This window comes from Narcine bancroftii, chromosome 4 (genome assembly GCF_036971445.1).
Source record: "Narcine bancroftii isolate sNarBan1 chromosome 4, sNarBan1.hap1, whole genome shotgun sequence".
NCBI classification, from domain to species: Eukaryota; Metazoa; Chordata; class Chondrichthyes; order Torpediniformes; family Narcinidae; genus Narcine; species Narcine bancroftii.
The window spans coordinates 217182933-217199399 of record NC_091472.1 but is presented as its reverse complement, the minus strand read 5'-3'; the positions used below and the strand labels follow the sequence as shown (position 1 = coordinate 217199399).

The following is a 16467-nucleotide window of genomic DNA, read 5'->3' as shown; positions in this document are numbered from 1 at the left end:
ATTAAAAGGAAGAGGCTATTAAATTTACTGAAAAAAGAAAAAAATAGATATAGCATTTGTGCTGGAAATGCATCTAATTGAAGTGGAACATACCAAATTAAAGAGAGACTGGGTAAGACACGTAGTGGCAGCATCCTATAATTCAAAAGCAAGAGGTGTAGCCATATTAATTAATAAAAATGTACTATTCAAAATAGAGGAGGAAATAATAGATCAAGCAGGGAGGTATGTAATGATTAAGTGTCAGATATACTCAGAATTTTGGAATTTGCTCAATATATATGCAACTAATGACCCAGTGGGCTGATATTGCCTCCAACTGTGCATCTTGGCACCTCACAGTTCGGCGGGCTGCAACCTCCTTTGAAGAAGACTGCAGAGCCCACCTCACTGACAAAAGACAAAGGAGGAAAAACCCAACACCCAACCCCAACCAACCAATTTTCCCTTGCATCCGTGCCTGCCTGTCCTGCATCGGACTGGTCAGTCACCAACGAGCCTGCAGCAGACATGGACATACCCCTCCATAAATCTTCATCCACGAAGCCAAGTCAAAGAATGAGGAGGATCAAAAGTTTATGCAGGATATTTTTTTTAAGATTGTAGATACACAAGGAAATATATCGATAGGAAGGGATTTAACCTTAATTTGGATCCAATGTTGGATAAAACTGGACAAAAGACAAACAAAAAGAATAAAGTAGCCAAATTTATGGTTAATCAATGCAGGAAATGAAACTTATGGATATATGGTGGAGGCCACACCCAAGAGAGAAGGAATATTCATATTATTCAAGTAGGCACAAAACTTACTCAAGAATTGATATGTTTTTGTTGTCAGCCCATATTCAAGTGAGAGTTAGGAAAACTGAGTATAAAGCTAGATTACTATCTGATCATTCACCCCTGTTATTAGCAATAGAACTGGAGAACATCCCACCAAGAACATATAAATTGAGATTAAACTACATGCTATTTAAAAGGCAGGAATTTAGATAGTGTATTAAATGCCAAATTGAAACATATTTTGGAATAAACACGGAATCATTTAAAGACAAATTTATATTACAAATGTACAAGGTGGAGAAGAACATAATGAAAACAAAGCAAAAGTATTATGAACTGGGAGGAAAAACACATAAAATATTAGCCAGGCAACTTAAAACAGAACAAGCTAAAAGAACTGTATTGGTATCAAGGAAAAAGGACAAATAAATTACATATATAAGCCAACAGAGATTAATTAAAATTTTAAGGAATTTTATGAACAATTATACCAAACTCAGAATGAGGGGAAAGATGATAAAATAGAGGAATTTTTAGCTAAAATTGAACTGCCGAAATTGCAAGAAGAGGAACAAAACAAACTGATAAAACCATTTGAAATGTACAGGATTTATTTAAAAAGCTGCCAAACTATAAAATGTCAGGAGAAGATGGATTCCCAATAGAATTCTATAAAACATTTAAAGAGTTATTAATTCCTCCTCTCCTGGAAGTAATGAACCAGATAGAAGAAACACAAAACTTGCCAGATTCATGTAAGACAGCAATAATTACAGTAATACCAAAGACGGGGAAGAATCCATTAACACCAGCATCATATAGACCAATATCTCTTCTTAACTCAAATTATAAAATAATAGTGAAATTATTAGCAAACAGATTGGCCGATTGTGCACCAAAAATAGTAAAACAAGACCAAGCTGGATTTATTAAGAAAAAACAAACAGCGGATAATGTCTGTAAACTTATTAATCTAATTCATGCAGTTCAAGGGCATAAGAAACCAACAGTGGCTGTTGCTTTAGACGCAGAAAAAGCCTTTGACAGAGTAGAATGGAACTATTTATTTGAAGTATTACAGAAAAATACTACCAGAAAAAAAAATATTAATTGGATTAAAGCATTGTATAATGGGCCGTTGACGAAGGTAACAGTAAATGAATATGCATCAAGCCAATTTAAATTAAGTAGGTCAACTAGATAGGGATTTCCATTATCCCCTTCACTGGAAAAACTGATAAGAACAGAAAATAAAATAAAAGGGATAAAATTAAAGGAGAAAGAGTATAAAATCAGCTTATTTGCATATGACATAATAGTATTTTCTTTGGCTTGGCTTCGCGGACGAAGATTTATGGAGGGGGTAAAAAGTCCACGTCAGCTGCAGGCTCGTTTGTGGCTGACCAGTCCGATGCGGGACAGGCAGACACGATTGCAGCGGTTGCAAGGGAAAATTGGTTGGTTGGGGTTGGGTGTTGGGTTTTTCCTCCTTTGCCTTTTGTCAGTGAGGTGGGCTCTGCGGTCTTCTTCAAAGGAGGCTGCTGCCCGCCAAACTGTGAGGCGCCAAGATGCACGGTTTGAGGCGTTATCAGCCCACTGGCGGTGGTCAATGTGGCAGGCACCAAGAGATTTCTTTAGGCAGTCCTTGTACCTTTTCTTTGGTGCACCTCTGTCACGGTGGCCAGTGGAGAGCTCGCCATATAATACGATCTTGGGAAGGCGATGGTCCTCCATTCTGGAGACGTGACCCATCCAGCGCAGCTGGATCTTCAGCAGCGTGGACTCGATGCTGTCGACCTCTGCCATCTCGAGTACCTCGACGTTAGGGGTGTGAGCGCTCCAATGGATGTTGAGGATGGAGCGGAGACAACGCTGGTGGAAGCGTTCTAGGAGCCGTAGGTGGTGCCGGTAGAGGACCCATGATTCGGAGCCGAACAGGAGTGTGGGTATGACAACGGCTCTGTATACGCTTATGTTTGTGAGGTTTTTCAGTTGGTTGTTTTTCCAGACTCTTTTGTGTAGTCTTCCAAAGGCGCTATTTGCCTTGGCGAGTCTGTTGTCTATCTCATTGTCGATCCTTGCATCTGATGAAATGGTGCAGCCGAGATAGGTAAACTGGTTGACCGTTTTGAGTTTTGTGTGCCCGATGGAGATGTGGGGGGGCTGGTAGTCATGGTGGGGAGCTGGCTGATGGAGGACCTCAGTTTTCTTCAGGCTGACTTCCAGGCCAAACATTTTGGCAGTTTCCGCAAAGCAGGACGTCAAGCGCTGAAGAGCTGGCTCTGAATGGGCAACTAAAGCGGCATCATCTGCAAAGAGTAGTTCACGGACAAGTTTCTCTTGTGTCTTGGTGTGAGCTTGCAGGCGCCTCAGATTGAAGAGACTGCCATCCGTGCGGTACCGGATGTAAACAGCGTCTTCATTGTTGGGGTCTTTCATGGCTTGGTTCAGCATCATGCTGAAGAAGATTGAAAAGAGGGTTGGTGCGAGAACACAGCCTTGCTTCACGCCATACCTAACAGAACCAGAAATACCAATAAAAGAATTACATAAGAAATTGAAGGAGTATGGAGAAATATCGGGGTACAAGATCAATGCAAATAAAAGTGAAGTGATGCCAATGAGTAATGTGGATTATACAGAATTTTAAAAAAGAATTACCATTTCAATGGCAAGCACAAGCAATCAGATACCTAGGTATCAGGTTAGATAATAACAAGCCACTTGTACAAACTAAATTATCAGCCACTAATAAAGAAATTGCAGGAAGACTTAGAACATTGGAAAGAATTACTGCTAACATTGATAGCAGGATAAATTGCATTAAAATGGATGTTTTCCCAAGGATACAATACTTATTTCAATCATTGCCAATTCCCTTAACAGAGAAATTCTTTAATGAACTAAAGAGAATAATAAGGAAATTCTTGTGGAAAGGGGGGAAACAGAGGGTTAGATAAATTAACAGAGAGGTATAACCAAGGTGGTTTGCAGTTACCAAACTTTAAAAATTATTATAGAGCCACACAGATTTTTACCAGACAAGGGAAATACCAGATTGGACTAAGATATAATTAGATAAAATAGGGGAGAATGTACTGGAACATATACTTTATAAGTGGGATGAAAAGCTGGTGCAATATAAAAGCTCACCAGTATTGCATCATTTACTTAATATATGGAAGAAGATCAATTTAGAAAGGAAAAAAATGAATTACCAAATACCAAAATTGTCAATGACACAAGATCCACTAATCCCTTTTACAATCGATAACCTTTCATTTAGAGGATGGGAGAGAAAAGGAATCAAAAGAATAGAAAATTGTGTTTTGGAAAATAATTTATTAACTAACATTTGAACAAATTAACTACAAATATGTTATAACTCACGGTACAACGTTTGCATATCATCAACTGAAAGCTTATTTAAAGGATAAATTGGGAAACAGACTGAGATTACCAGAAGGAAGCAGCTTTGAATATGTGATTACAGACACAATGATAATTAAAAGATTTATAATGAGCATTAAGCTGCAAGATAAGGAAAATGATGAAATAAGCTATAAACCCAAACAAAAGTGGGAAAAGGATTTAAACATAAAGATAAAAAATGAAACATGGGAAAAGTTATGTTCTGGAACAATGAAGAATACAATAAACACAAGGTTACACCTGATACAGAATAATTGGCTACAAAGGTTATATATTATGCCTCAAAAGTTAAAAGAATGGGATCCAACATTTTCAGATAGATGTTTTTGCTGTAAGAAGGTAATGGGAACAACAATACATGCAAGTTAGGCATGTACAAAAGTGAAAATGTTTTGGGAAGATTTAAATCAGATATGAAATAAAATCACAAAAAATAACGTACCAAAAAATCCAGAGATCTTTCTTTTTAGTAACATAAGAAGTAAGGAATTGGGCCTCAAACTGGATAAAGCGCAAAAAAGATTTATTATGATAGCCTTAGCAGTAGCAAAAAAATCAGAAGAGAGCCTAAGAGTACAGCAATGGTACATGGAAATGAATAAATGTATTCCATTGGAAAAAAATAACAGATAATTTAAAAAATAAAGTCACATTATTTGAACAAATTTGGGAACCGTACATGGAACATAACAGAGAGGGGTTGCTTCAGACCTCCACCCCCTAAAATGATAAGAAGGCAAAACAACTTGATTCAGTGTATAAAAGTAGATGACACATTTTTCTTGTTTATTTTTCATTGTGTGAAGACATTGTTTCATGGTTTCATTGTATTGTATATGTTGAATGTTTATTGGTTTTGGAGAGGGTGGGAAGGGGAGGGAGAAAATGCCACTGCGTATATTTAATGACAAAGGTTTCTATATATTTTGGTTGATAAGGTTCACAGTGTGAAAATTTTTTTTTTAATTTTAAAAAGTAACTACAGGCTCTTGCAAATGTCTCGCTAAATCGTTTTCCGATCATGTCCAGGCATGAAAAGGTCACGGAGTATCAAGTGCACTCGCCTGAATTAATGAACCCAGAAGCCCGAATGTTTTCATTTTAATTTCCAGTTAGGCCCTTGATTTGTTGGCCTCAACGTTTTGGCTCCAAGCAGGTGTATCCGATGCATCGCGCGTGTCTGGCCCTATCCCTGCTTCCTCTCAGGCCTTGACGTCGTTCCAGGACCGGAGGGAAAACACTCGGGACAATGATTCTCCCCTCGCTACCAAAAACACGAGAACATTTCCACGAGGACATGCAGCGCTCGCAGTTCGTTTATTCAAGGTCCTCCACATTATAATCAATTTTTAACTACAAGTAAAACATATGGGTTCTGTCCTCACTCACAGCAGGGTACTCGTGATCTTTTAATGGGGAGTCATTATTGGAAATTATTTAATGCGATATTTGCAAGAAGCCTCATCGCGGGGGATCTGCCGTTTCCCAACTGGGAAATACTATCGCTCTCCACGTGAAAGCCACTAATAAGAAAGCCACTTTCTACATTGCCGTTCTTTCTTCTTCGCTTAGGTCAACTGGTGATCATGGCCAGCAACGATGGAAGCGTGAAGATTCTGGATCTGCCCACTGCCCAGTTGCATCGTCTGGTGGGCCATGAGGATGCTGTGCAGTGCGCACTGTTTGACCACAAGGCCGAGTGTGTGGTATCAGGAGGCTCTGACGGAACGGTCCGCCTCTGGACATGAAACCGCCTCGGCTACTTTCTGTCCGACCTTTAAGTACCTTCCGCTCCCTCTAAAACAGCAAATTTGTTCCTGTTCGGTGGGGGGAGAAATTGAATAATTGGTGGTCCGATCTTCTGAATTTTGTACCGGGAGGTGCATCAATCCGTGTTACTTAATAAAACAAACTTTCTGTAAATTCCCCATGTGTTTTGCGTCGAATAAATCAGCATGTATTTTTTACTGATATTCTGGTTACTCCCTTGAACACTGAATGCACACTGTTATCGTGTACATCCTTTCCGCTATTCTGATAGTTCAACGTGATGGTATAAATTGAAGGGTTCTGGGTTCCAACGCGCTAAAGGGGGTTTCTTGCTGATTATCTCTAAAAGAGTAGGAGGAGTTGTTTTAGAAGCAGCGACCCAAAGAGAATTGAATAAATAATGGAAGGAGAGAACATTTCAGAGCCCTTGAGCATTATTCTGCGATAAAGTGAATCGCCCTTCAGATATGATACGATGGACCGAATGGCTTTGTAGTCCCTGGTGTTGTTAATTAATTCCGCGGCGTGGTATGAGAGAAAGCCAGTAAGCAATTGGCAAAAGAAACATTTAATTGAAATGGTCCTGACTCGAAGACATCTTACGTGAGGGATGAAATATTGTCAACAGCTTGGGCCCATTTTCCAATCGAGTTTATACCTTGCCTAACAATGACGCCGAATGACCGTACTGTATTCCTTGAACTCACTTGTTCCTCGCACCTTTTAAAGGCGCCTTGGCCCAAACCTACAGTATGACCTCGAGCTGATGGGACAAATCAAAAGCGACCGGCAGCAGCGTGCGAATGCAGCCAGAGGCAAACCCAGAAGACGGACGTATCCAGCAGAATTCCCAGGGGAGGGGAATGAGATGTCCCTGCAGCGGTGAAAGAATTTCAACCATTCCTGAGAGCTGAGTTTAAGCTTCGTTACACAGACACATACAAATCGCTTTCCTGAGCGATAGGTTTGGGGCAAATCTTCTCCACGTTTGATCCGCATTCTGTTGGATAAATCGCCAGTTTACACACTCGCTTTGGAAGATCCCGGTACCGGGAAGAGCAGAAAGCAGCTCACGCACAGCCGGGTTAAGGCGTTGGGCTCGGAGCGCTCTCCGTGGTGCTGAAAAGCAGCATTTCCTGCCTCGTCGGGGCTTTATTTAAAGATGATGGTCATTTGGTCTGATCAGATCGAGTCCTTCCTAGCAGAGGGAAGCGGGAGCGTAGAGCGAGAATGCAGGTGGTGTTAGCGTCTCCGGTGGGACTCTGCGCCGCCTTGTACACACTCACAACAGGCATACTTCACAAGGCGTCAGCTTCCACTGACACTGCACCGCTCCGAGATTCCAGTCAAACCTTTCAAACGACAACTTTATTACCGGCTGACCTTCCAATTGGGGGGAAAAGAAGTCAGGGAATGCCTAAGTGATTTAATTACCTGTGTCTTCGGGAGCTGCTGCTTAGCGATCCTTTTGCCTTCATTGGAGATGCGCTGTGCGTGAACAAACGTGAGTTGACCATAAATCATCTGCAAGAGAGCACAGCGTTTGAAGTTGATTCGGACGAGGTACCTTCGATTTATTTCTTTCTTCTAAACATTGTCAATATAATGCACTGCCTAAGGGTGCTGTTTTCGTTAAAGGGTGGATTCTGGTGCCATTTGCGCAGTCGAACTTGTAAGAGGGGAATGCGGTATACTAGCAACTGGTGTCAATTTCGCTCCGGTTTTTATTTTCCTTATCAGTTCTTGGGATTGTATGTTTGCATATTGAAGGTCACTTCCCACGAACAGATCGCAATTACTGCACATAACCATCTCACACTGTCGCTCGCTGCTCTTCCTTTCCCACTTAAACATTGCTGGTAATAAGCAATAGTTTGGGGAAATGCAATAAATCGGACGCAGGGTTTGCCCGCATAGCCAAAACCCGCACATTTTCCACTTTGATGTAACATTGAATCGGGAAATTAAGCATTTCTATTCTCAAGAAGAACGAGGCCTTCTCTCACAACACGAGGGATCTCCCCCCCCCCCCCAACATCCCATCCCACCCCACCTTTAAAAAAAAACACGTTTTACATGCGTGCTGTGGTGAATGGCGATTTTCGAATAGCGACTTTGACCTGGCCCATCCCCGTTCGAAGTTGGTACTGCTGTTCGAACATTGGCTCACCCTTGCCCTGTGCGCGCTCTCGGGATGGAAGGTCGTGAGTTCAAGCCCCCTCCAGAGACTTGAGCGCCGAATCCAGACTCTCAAAGCCGGTGCAATGCTCAGGGGGTGAAAGAGGGTCAGTTGACACCTTGCAGTACTCTCTAGGGAGTATAAAGCATCCATGTCTGCAGGAGCGTTCTCCCGCCGCCCGAACCAACGTTGTTCGTTAAACCAGCTGCTGAGATGCGATCTGTTCATTTGTCGCATTTGGGGATGCCCTCTGAGCAAATTGCTCCCTCTTCGTTTTCTCCATATTAAAACAGTAACCTCACTTTAAAAGTAAATAAACTTCACGGGATGGAACATTCCGGGCTCCAGGCACCATAGGACCAAGTTTTTCTTTTCTGACTGAAGTTATTGTTTTCTAGTGTTTTCTATTGTTTTCATATGTTTTCTAGTCCGGGATTTATGGGTGGCAGGAGCCTGGTCCGGAGCGGGAGTTGATGGCCAAGCGAAGGCACTTGTGGACTATGGTTCCCGGGCTTCAGGCAGCCTGTGTCCTGCTTTTGGTCGCTCCGATGTTGGTCACCCCGGCTGCCTTCAGTCAGGACGATGACTCGGGAGGCGACAGCACGCAGACGGCTGCCATCAACGACAACATGGACTTCGACGACTATCGAGGCAAAGGCTGCGTGGACGACAGTGGGTTTGTGTACAAACTGGGAGAACGCTTTTTCCCGGGCCATTCGAACTGCCCGTGCATGTGCACGGAGGACGGGCCGGTGTGTGAACAGCCGGAGTGCCCTCAAATCCACCCGAAGTGCAGCAAAGTGGAGCACAACGGCTGCTGCCCCGAATGCAAAGAAGTGAAAAACTTTTGTGAATATCGGGCGAAAACCTACAAAGTGCTGGAAGAATTTAAGGTAGGAATCTTGGGCATCAGTTAACGACCGCTTCAATTAGAACGTTGAACTTACAACGGGCTTGACACGTAGAAGTTGGATTAACGTGGTATGTTTGTGTATGATATTATATATGCACACACACACACATGAATATACTGTATATATAAACTGTATGTTCCATATATATAGTATATACTGTATGTTCCATATATATAGTATATACTGTATGTTCCATATATATAGTATATACTGTATGGCTGTACACACACATGATGAATAATCTGAGCCTCGAATATATACGCACGTTATACAACTCCTCCCATTCTTTATTTGGATATATTGGGATGAGAAAAAAAACTTTCTTCTCTAACATCTTCTCCAGCTTCCACCCCCTCCTCCGAGTCTCTCTCTCTCACTCCACCCCCCCCTCCTTTTTTTTCTCTCTCACTCCCGTCCTGGAGCCGCCCCTTCCCTCTCCAGTCAGACCTACGCCCTCTCCCATCACTTCTCTGTCTTTTACCCTCTCACCAATGCTCACCTACGACCCCCTTACCTGCCGGTCTGTGCTCCTCCCCTTGCCCCTTCCTCCCTCCTCTCCACCACCGACCTTTTCATTTTCTTCAGGCTCCCTCCTGCTTTTCCCTCACACGTGATCCTCTGCATCCCTCCAGAAGCTGCGTGACCTACAGTATATTCCAAATACCGTTCTGATTAATATGTGAAAGCCACACCCCCCCCTCCAAAGTTAATACCATCAACAATGTTGTAAATGTATTCTCGTGTTTATGGGTCGCAGTTCGGCATGGAGAGGAAACCTGGCAGATTTATTGATTCTCTTAAAGCTCCCAGCGGTATTAGACACGCGATGAATCAGCTTTGCTGGACAGAGCATTAAAGAACTAGGTTAATTTCTGCTCTGACACGTCCCCATCACTGCAGCCACATCTGCTGCGCCCTTGCAATCCAATCCTGGACATCGTGATTGCCTGCCAGTTTTATGGGTCTGCTGTTTCACTGGGGCGTGGCTGCACAGCGTGCGTGAAGGATTCGAAGCTGGTCTCGGCGAGCAAAGCTTGGGGCCTGGACGCTCAGTAAAATCTCTGTGGTTGTTTCAGCCGTCTCCCTGTGAGTGGTGCCGATGTGAAGCCAGCAGCGAGGTGCACTGTGTGGTCGCTGATTGCGCCGTCCCTGAGTGCGTCAACCCCGTCTACGAACCCGAGCAATGTTGTCCTGTGTGCCAAAACGGTAAGTTGCTCGCCACGTTAACCAGTCTCTCACACACTCACTCTCACACTCACTCTCACACTCACTCTCACACTCACTCTCACACTCACTCTCACACTCACTCTCACACTCACACTCACACTCACTCTCACACTCACACTCACACTCACACTCACACTCACTCACACTCACACACACACACTCCTAAAATTCACCTTTGAAGTTTTGAGTTGGTAATGGACTTCAGAGCAGGTTAAGATTCAGGCATAAGAGGTCAGCCATCTGACCCACTCTGCTTGCTCCACCTTCAATAAGATTGTGGATGAACTGGCCTTGGTCTCAGCTCCACCTGCCTCCCTTTTCTCCAGAACCCTTAATTCATCCATCTATCTGTGTCTTAAACACTGTTAATTAGGGAGCCTCTACTCCTTCACTGAGCAGAGAATCCACAGATGCACCATTCTCTGGGAGAGATTTACCACTGTCTGGGAGAAACACTTCCTCTTCATCCCCATCTTGTATCTACTCCCCTGAATCTTGAGGTTCTGTCCCTTGGCTCTAATAGTTTTGGATGATCTAAATAGTCACGAATGACCTATTTCTATCTTTTTAACTATAGAACATTACACCACAGTACAGGCCTTTCAGCCCACGATGTTCTGCCAACTTATATAAGCCTACTCAACAACATTACCTACCTCCACCTATAACCCTCCATTTTTCTTGCATCCATGAGCCTGTCTAAGAGTCTTGAAAATGTTGTTGCAGCCTCCACTACCACCCCTGGTGATGCATTTCAGGCGCCTACTACTCTATGTAAAAGAAAAAAATGTACTCCTGACATTCCCCCCCATCCCCCCCCAAACTTTCCTCACCTCACTTTATACAGATGTCTTCTGGTTTTTGCTATGGTTGCCTTGGGGGAAAAGGTGCTGCTGTCCACCCTTTCTATGCCTCTCATAATCTTATAGACCTCTATCAAGTCAACTCTCATCCTTCTTCATTCCAAAGAGAAAAGCTCCAGATCTGTTAATCTTGCCTCATAAGTACTCCAGTCCAGGCAACATCCTGGTAAACTTCCTCTGAACCCTCTTTTAAGCTTCCACATCCTTCCTGTAATGAGTCAAACAGAACTGAATACAATATTCCAAGTGTGGTCTCATCAGATTTTTATAGAATTTCAACAGCTCAATCCCCTGACTAATAGAGCCATAGAACACTGCAGCACAGAAACAGGCCTTTCAGCTCTTCTAATCTGTGCTGAACCATTTTATTTTGCCTAGTCCTACTGACCTGCACCCAATCCATAGCCCTCCATACCTCTCCCATCCATGTACCTGTCCAAATTTTTCTTAAATGTTAAAATTGAGCCTGCATTCACTACCTCAGCTGGTAGCTCATTCCACATTCCCACCATTCTTTGTGTGAGGAGGTTACCCCTAAACCTTTCCCTCTTAACTCATGTCCTCTGGTTTGTATCTCAGCTACCCTCAATGGAAAAAGCCTAACTACATTTACTCTATCTATCCCCCTCATAATTTTAAATACCTCTATCAAATCTCCTCACATTCTTCTATGCTCCATGGAATAAAGTCCTAACCTGCTAAACTTTTCCCTGTAACTCAGTTCCTGAAGTCCAGGCAGCATCCTAGTAAATCTTCTCTATTCTCTTTCTATCTTATTGATATCTTTCCAGTAGTTAGGTGACCAAAACTGCACACAATACCCCAAATTTGGCCTCACCAATGTCTTATACAACTTTGCCTTAACATCCCAACTCCTATACTCAATATTTCAATTTATGAAGCCCAATATGCCAAAAGCTCTCTTTACAATATCCACCTGTGACACCACTTTCAGCCAATTTTGTATCTGTATTCCCAAGTCCCTCTCTTCTACTGCACTCCTCAGTTCCCAACTATTCACCATGTATGTCCTTTCTTGGTTTGTCCTTCCAAAATGCCACACCTCGCACTTGTCTGCATTGAATTCCATCTGCCATTTTTCAACTGATTTTTTTTCCCAGCTGGTCCAGATCTCTTTGCAAGCTTTGAAAACCTTCTTCGTTGTCCACAGTGCCTCCAATCTTAGTGTCATCTGTAAACTTGCTGATCAAATTTACCATGTTATCATCCAGATCATTGCTAAATGACAACAAGCAATGTCCCAGCACCAATCCCTGAGGCACACAAGAAGTCACAGGCCCCCAGTCTTGGAAGCAATCATCCATCACTACTTTGGCTTCTCCTGTCGAATCCAGTTCAGTATTTCACCATGAATACCTGCCGTCAGAACCTTCCTGACTAACCTCGCAAGTGGGACTTTGTCAAAGCCTTTCTAAACTCCATGTTGACAATATCCACAGCCTCTCCTTCATCTATCTTCTTGGTAACCTTCTAGAAAAACTCTATAAGATTGGTTAAACACGACCTACCACACACAAAGCCATGTATACCATCCCTAATCTGTTTCTGGCTATCCAAATAATTGTATATCTGATCTCTTCCAATAATTTACCTGCTACTGTTGTCAGATTCACTGGCCTACAATTTCCAGGGTTAGTTTTGGAGCCTTTTTTAAATAAAATGAGCCAGCCCACAATCCTCTGGTACCTCACCCGTGGCTAAAGTTGCCATAAGTCTTCTTAACTACCTTAACAACCTGCCTGGCAGCCTTGAGACATCTGTGAATTTGGACTCCAATTTCTTTCTATTCTTTCATATTCTTTTTAAAATATTTTTATTGAGTGTAGCATAATAATTGTACATGAAAAGTATACTAAGATAACAAAAAGATGTAATATCATATACATAACACAAATTAATATCAATGTAATTCATCCATCCAGATTTGTTGATTTAACATCATTTCTTAAAACTAATTCTGGATAGAAACCAATTGAGTTACATATCCCAACCCTTGGTCAAAACACAGAGTAATATCTCTCTAATTTGATGATATGATCCAGGACAATCATAATTAAACCCATATATAATTCATTTATCTTTTTTTTAAAAAAAGCAATAAATAGAAAAAAGGAAACAAAAAAACACTTAAACTAAATATAATCTGCCCCCTCCCTCTAATCAGTGTTACCTTGTAGAAATGTATGTAAAGATATTGATCTTGAGAAACTAGACAAAGAATCACCGGAGTATCCAAACTTCTTAAATCTTTCAGTCATGATAATATTCTATGAATGGGCCCCACATCTCGTCAAATTGAAAATTCCACACCCTTGAGAAACCTGCCATTAACCAAATACTCCACCTTCAATTTCCACTTTCCAAACTTTACACTTATCTGGGTTGAACTCCATCAGCCTCTACTCCGCCCAGCTCTGCATTTTGCCTGTATCCAGTAGTAGCCAACGACAAACGTTCACGACAAACTATCCACAAGGATTTCTTGCCTCTGAATGAGTAGGGGCTACACAAAGAGAGTGAAGTGCTAAGGTAGCTAGCGGAAGAGGGAGTAACTGGCTCTCTAGTCAGAGACCACATCTGACCAAACAATTGCTTCGCCTGAACCAGTGGAAAAATCTTTGCACGACACGTTTCAGTATGAAGGTGAAATATGCCCCTGTAACTTCAGGCTCATATCAGAGCAGGGTCTTAGTGCCAGAGGCTATAAATGATAACCATGGTCATGACTCTTTATGTCTTGTCAGGCAAGAGCTGGAAATATGGCATCTTACAGTTTAATCTTAATTGTGGGTTATAGGAAATCATGGGCTTCATTAGAAAGTTTGTGGATAATACAAAAGTGCCTGGCTCTGTAGATAGTGAGGACGGTTGCCAAACATTGCAGCAGGATCTTGATTGATTGGGCAGGTGGGCTATGGAATGGGTGATGTAATTTAATACAGAGAAATATGAGGTGTTGCACTTTGCAAGATCTAGCGTGGATTGGAACTACGCAGTGAATAGAACATAGAACAGCATAGTTCAGCCCACAGCCCAATAACCTACTCTAACAACTGCTAAGAATTTTCCCACTGCATAATCCTCCATTTTTCTCAATTCCATTTACCTAATAGTCTATTAAAAGATCCACCAACATAGCCACCAGTGCATTCCACTCTCTGTGTGAGTGTATTTTGGTCAATATGGTTCATTGTGTGAAAAATTAAAAAAAATTTTTAAAAAGAGTTCATCTCTTACATTCATCCAAGCACCTTACAACTATGCTCCATTATGTTAGCCATTTCAGCCCTGGGAAAATGCCTCTGGCCATCCACGTGATCAATGCCTCTCATCATCTTATTCACGTCTATCGGGTCACTCTTCATCGTCTATTGCTCCAAGGAGAAAAGACTCAACCTATCCTCATAAGGCATGCTCTCCAATGCAGGCAACATCCTTGTGAATCTCCTCTGTGCCTTCTCTATAGCATTCACATCCTTTCTGTAGTGAGATACCATGCACCTTACGAAGTGTAGCAGCTTTGAATATCCTGTGGACATGGACCCCAAAATCTCTCAGTTTGTCCACGCTGGTCAGAGACCTCCCATTAACATTGTATTCTGCCTTCAAATTATATCAACTGACGTGAACCACTTCACCCTTTGCTGGGTTAAACTTGATCTGCCACTTCTCAGCCTAGCTCTTAATCCTATCAATGTTCCTTTGTAACTTCAACCAACCCTTCAGACTATCCACAACACAATCAACTTTTGTGTCATCCACAGACTTATTAACCCAACCTTCCACTTCCTCATTCAGGTCATTTTTAAAAATCACAAAGTGGAATGATCCCAGAACAGATCCCTTGGAACATCACTGGTCAGCCCCTGGCCTCCATGCAGTATATGAACTATTTACAATCAACCTCTGCCTTCTCTGGGTTAGACAATTCTGTATCCATAAAGCAAGGCCTCTTGGATTCTATGGCTCATTACTTGCATGGGGAACCTTATTAAGTGCCTTACTGAAATCTAGGTACAGTAATCCACCTTAATCAATGTGCTTTGTTACATCTTCAAAGAATTCAATCAGACTCGTGAGACATGGCCTTCCCCTGACTATCCTTAATCAAATTTTGACTCTCCAAATGCTTCTCAGGATCTTCTCCAACAGCTTTCCCACCACTGAAGTAAGACACATTGTGATATATTTTCCGAGGTTATCTCTACTCCCTTTCTTGAACAGAGAAATAACATTTGTAACCCTCCTGTGCCCAGTGGCTCAGCAATCCCCATCCTTGCCTCTCACAATAGCTTTGGGTAAATTGTATCTGGTCCTTAAAGCATTTCAGTCCACTTTAAGTCACCCTCACGATTGCCAAAGTCCTTTCCTCTGGTGAACGCTCAAGCATTAAAGAGCTTCGTGTTCTCCTCCGACTCCATGCACAAGTTTTCACGATCACCCCCTGATGGGTTCTTGATCTTCACATGCTTGTAGAATGCCTTGCGATTTTCCTTAATCCTGCTTGCTGAGGCTTTCTCATGGCCCTTTTCAGTTCTCCTGTCCTTTCCTGAGCTCCTTTCTGTCTTCCTAGTAATTCTCTAGAGCTTTATCAATTCCTGTCTTCTTAAAACTCTTGCAAGATTTTCTGTTCTTTTTTAACTAGATTTTTGACATCCCTTGTACACAATTATCCTTTCATCTTCCCCCACCTCAATGGAATATAGTTGTGCAGAGTGCCACATTTCTGTTGCACATGCTGGACGGCACAATTGGCATAGCGGTTAGCGCAGCGCCTTTATACCACCAGCGATCGGGAACGGGATTCGAATCCCACGTTGTCTGTACATTCTCCCCATGTCTGCGTGGGTTTTCCCCAGGGGCTCTGGTTTCCTCCCACCGTTCAAAATATACTAGGTGTGTAGGTTAATGGGGCATAAATTGGGCCAAAATGGCCTGTTACTGTGCTGCACCGTATGTCTAAATTTAAAATCCCCAAATACATCTGCTCCCAATCTCCTGCTGAACAACATCATATTTTCCCCGACTCCCAATTAAATGTTTTCACAACTTATAACTTGTCTATTCCTGTCCTTCTCCATCCAGCACTATGGTAAAGGAGAGAGAGTTGTGATTCTCTGAAATGTTCACTGATCTGGGAAGTGTTAAAAGCCAAATAATCCAGGAGCACGGGCATCTCAGGTTGATAGGGAGGTCTAAAATGCTTTGGGCTTTAACAATCAGATGTCGTTTTGCAGTTGTATAAGACATTGGTGAGGCTCCATTTGGAGCATTG

At 42.3% G+C, this 16467-nt stretch overlaps 2 protein-coding genes across 3 annotated transcripts in view; both read left to right on the top strand.

Annotated features, from left to right (window-relative positions):
• Window positions 1-6144, top strand: part of LOC138761591 (sperm-associated antigen 16 protein) — an 879716-nt gene extending 873572 nt beyond the window's left edge. Inside the window, exon 16 of one of the 2 annotated variants that reach the window (XM_069933944.1) lies at window positions 5791-6144. In XM_069933944.1, coding sequence (XP_069790045.1) covers window positions 5791-5966 — 176 coding nt within the window. In that variant the 3' untranslated portion in view covers window positions 5967-6144. The remainder of the gene's footprint in view (window positions 1-5790) is intronic. The other variant, XM_069933945.1, reaches the window with a different exon arrangement.
• A 2496-nt stretch (window positions 6145-8640) lies between these two features.
• Window positions 8641-16467, top strand: part of vwc2l (von Willebrand factor C domain containing 2 like) — a 37464-nt gene continuing 29637 nt past the window's right edge. The window contains exons 1-2 of the mRNA XM_069930470.1: window positions 8641-9060; window positions 10158-10287. Coding sequence (XP_069786571.1) covers window positions 8641-9060; window positions 10158-10287 — 550 coding nt within the window. The remainder of the gene's footprint in view (window positions 9061-10157; window positions 10288-16467) is intronic.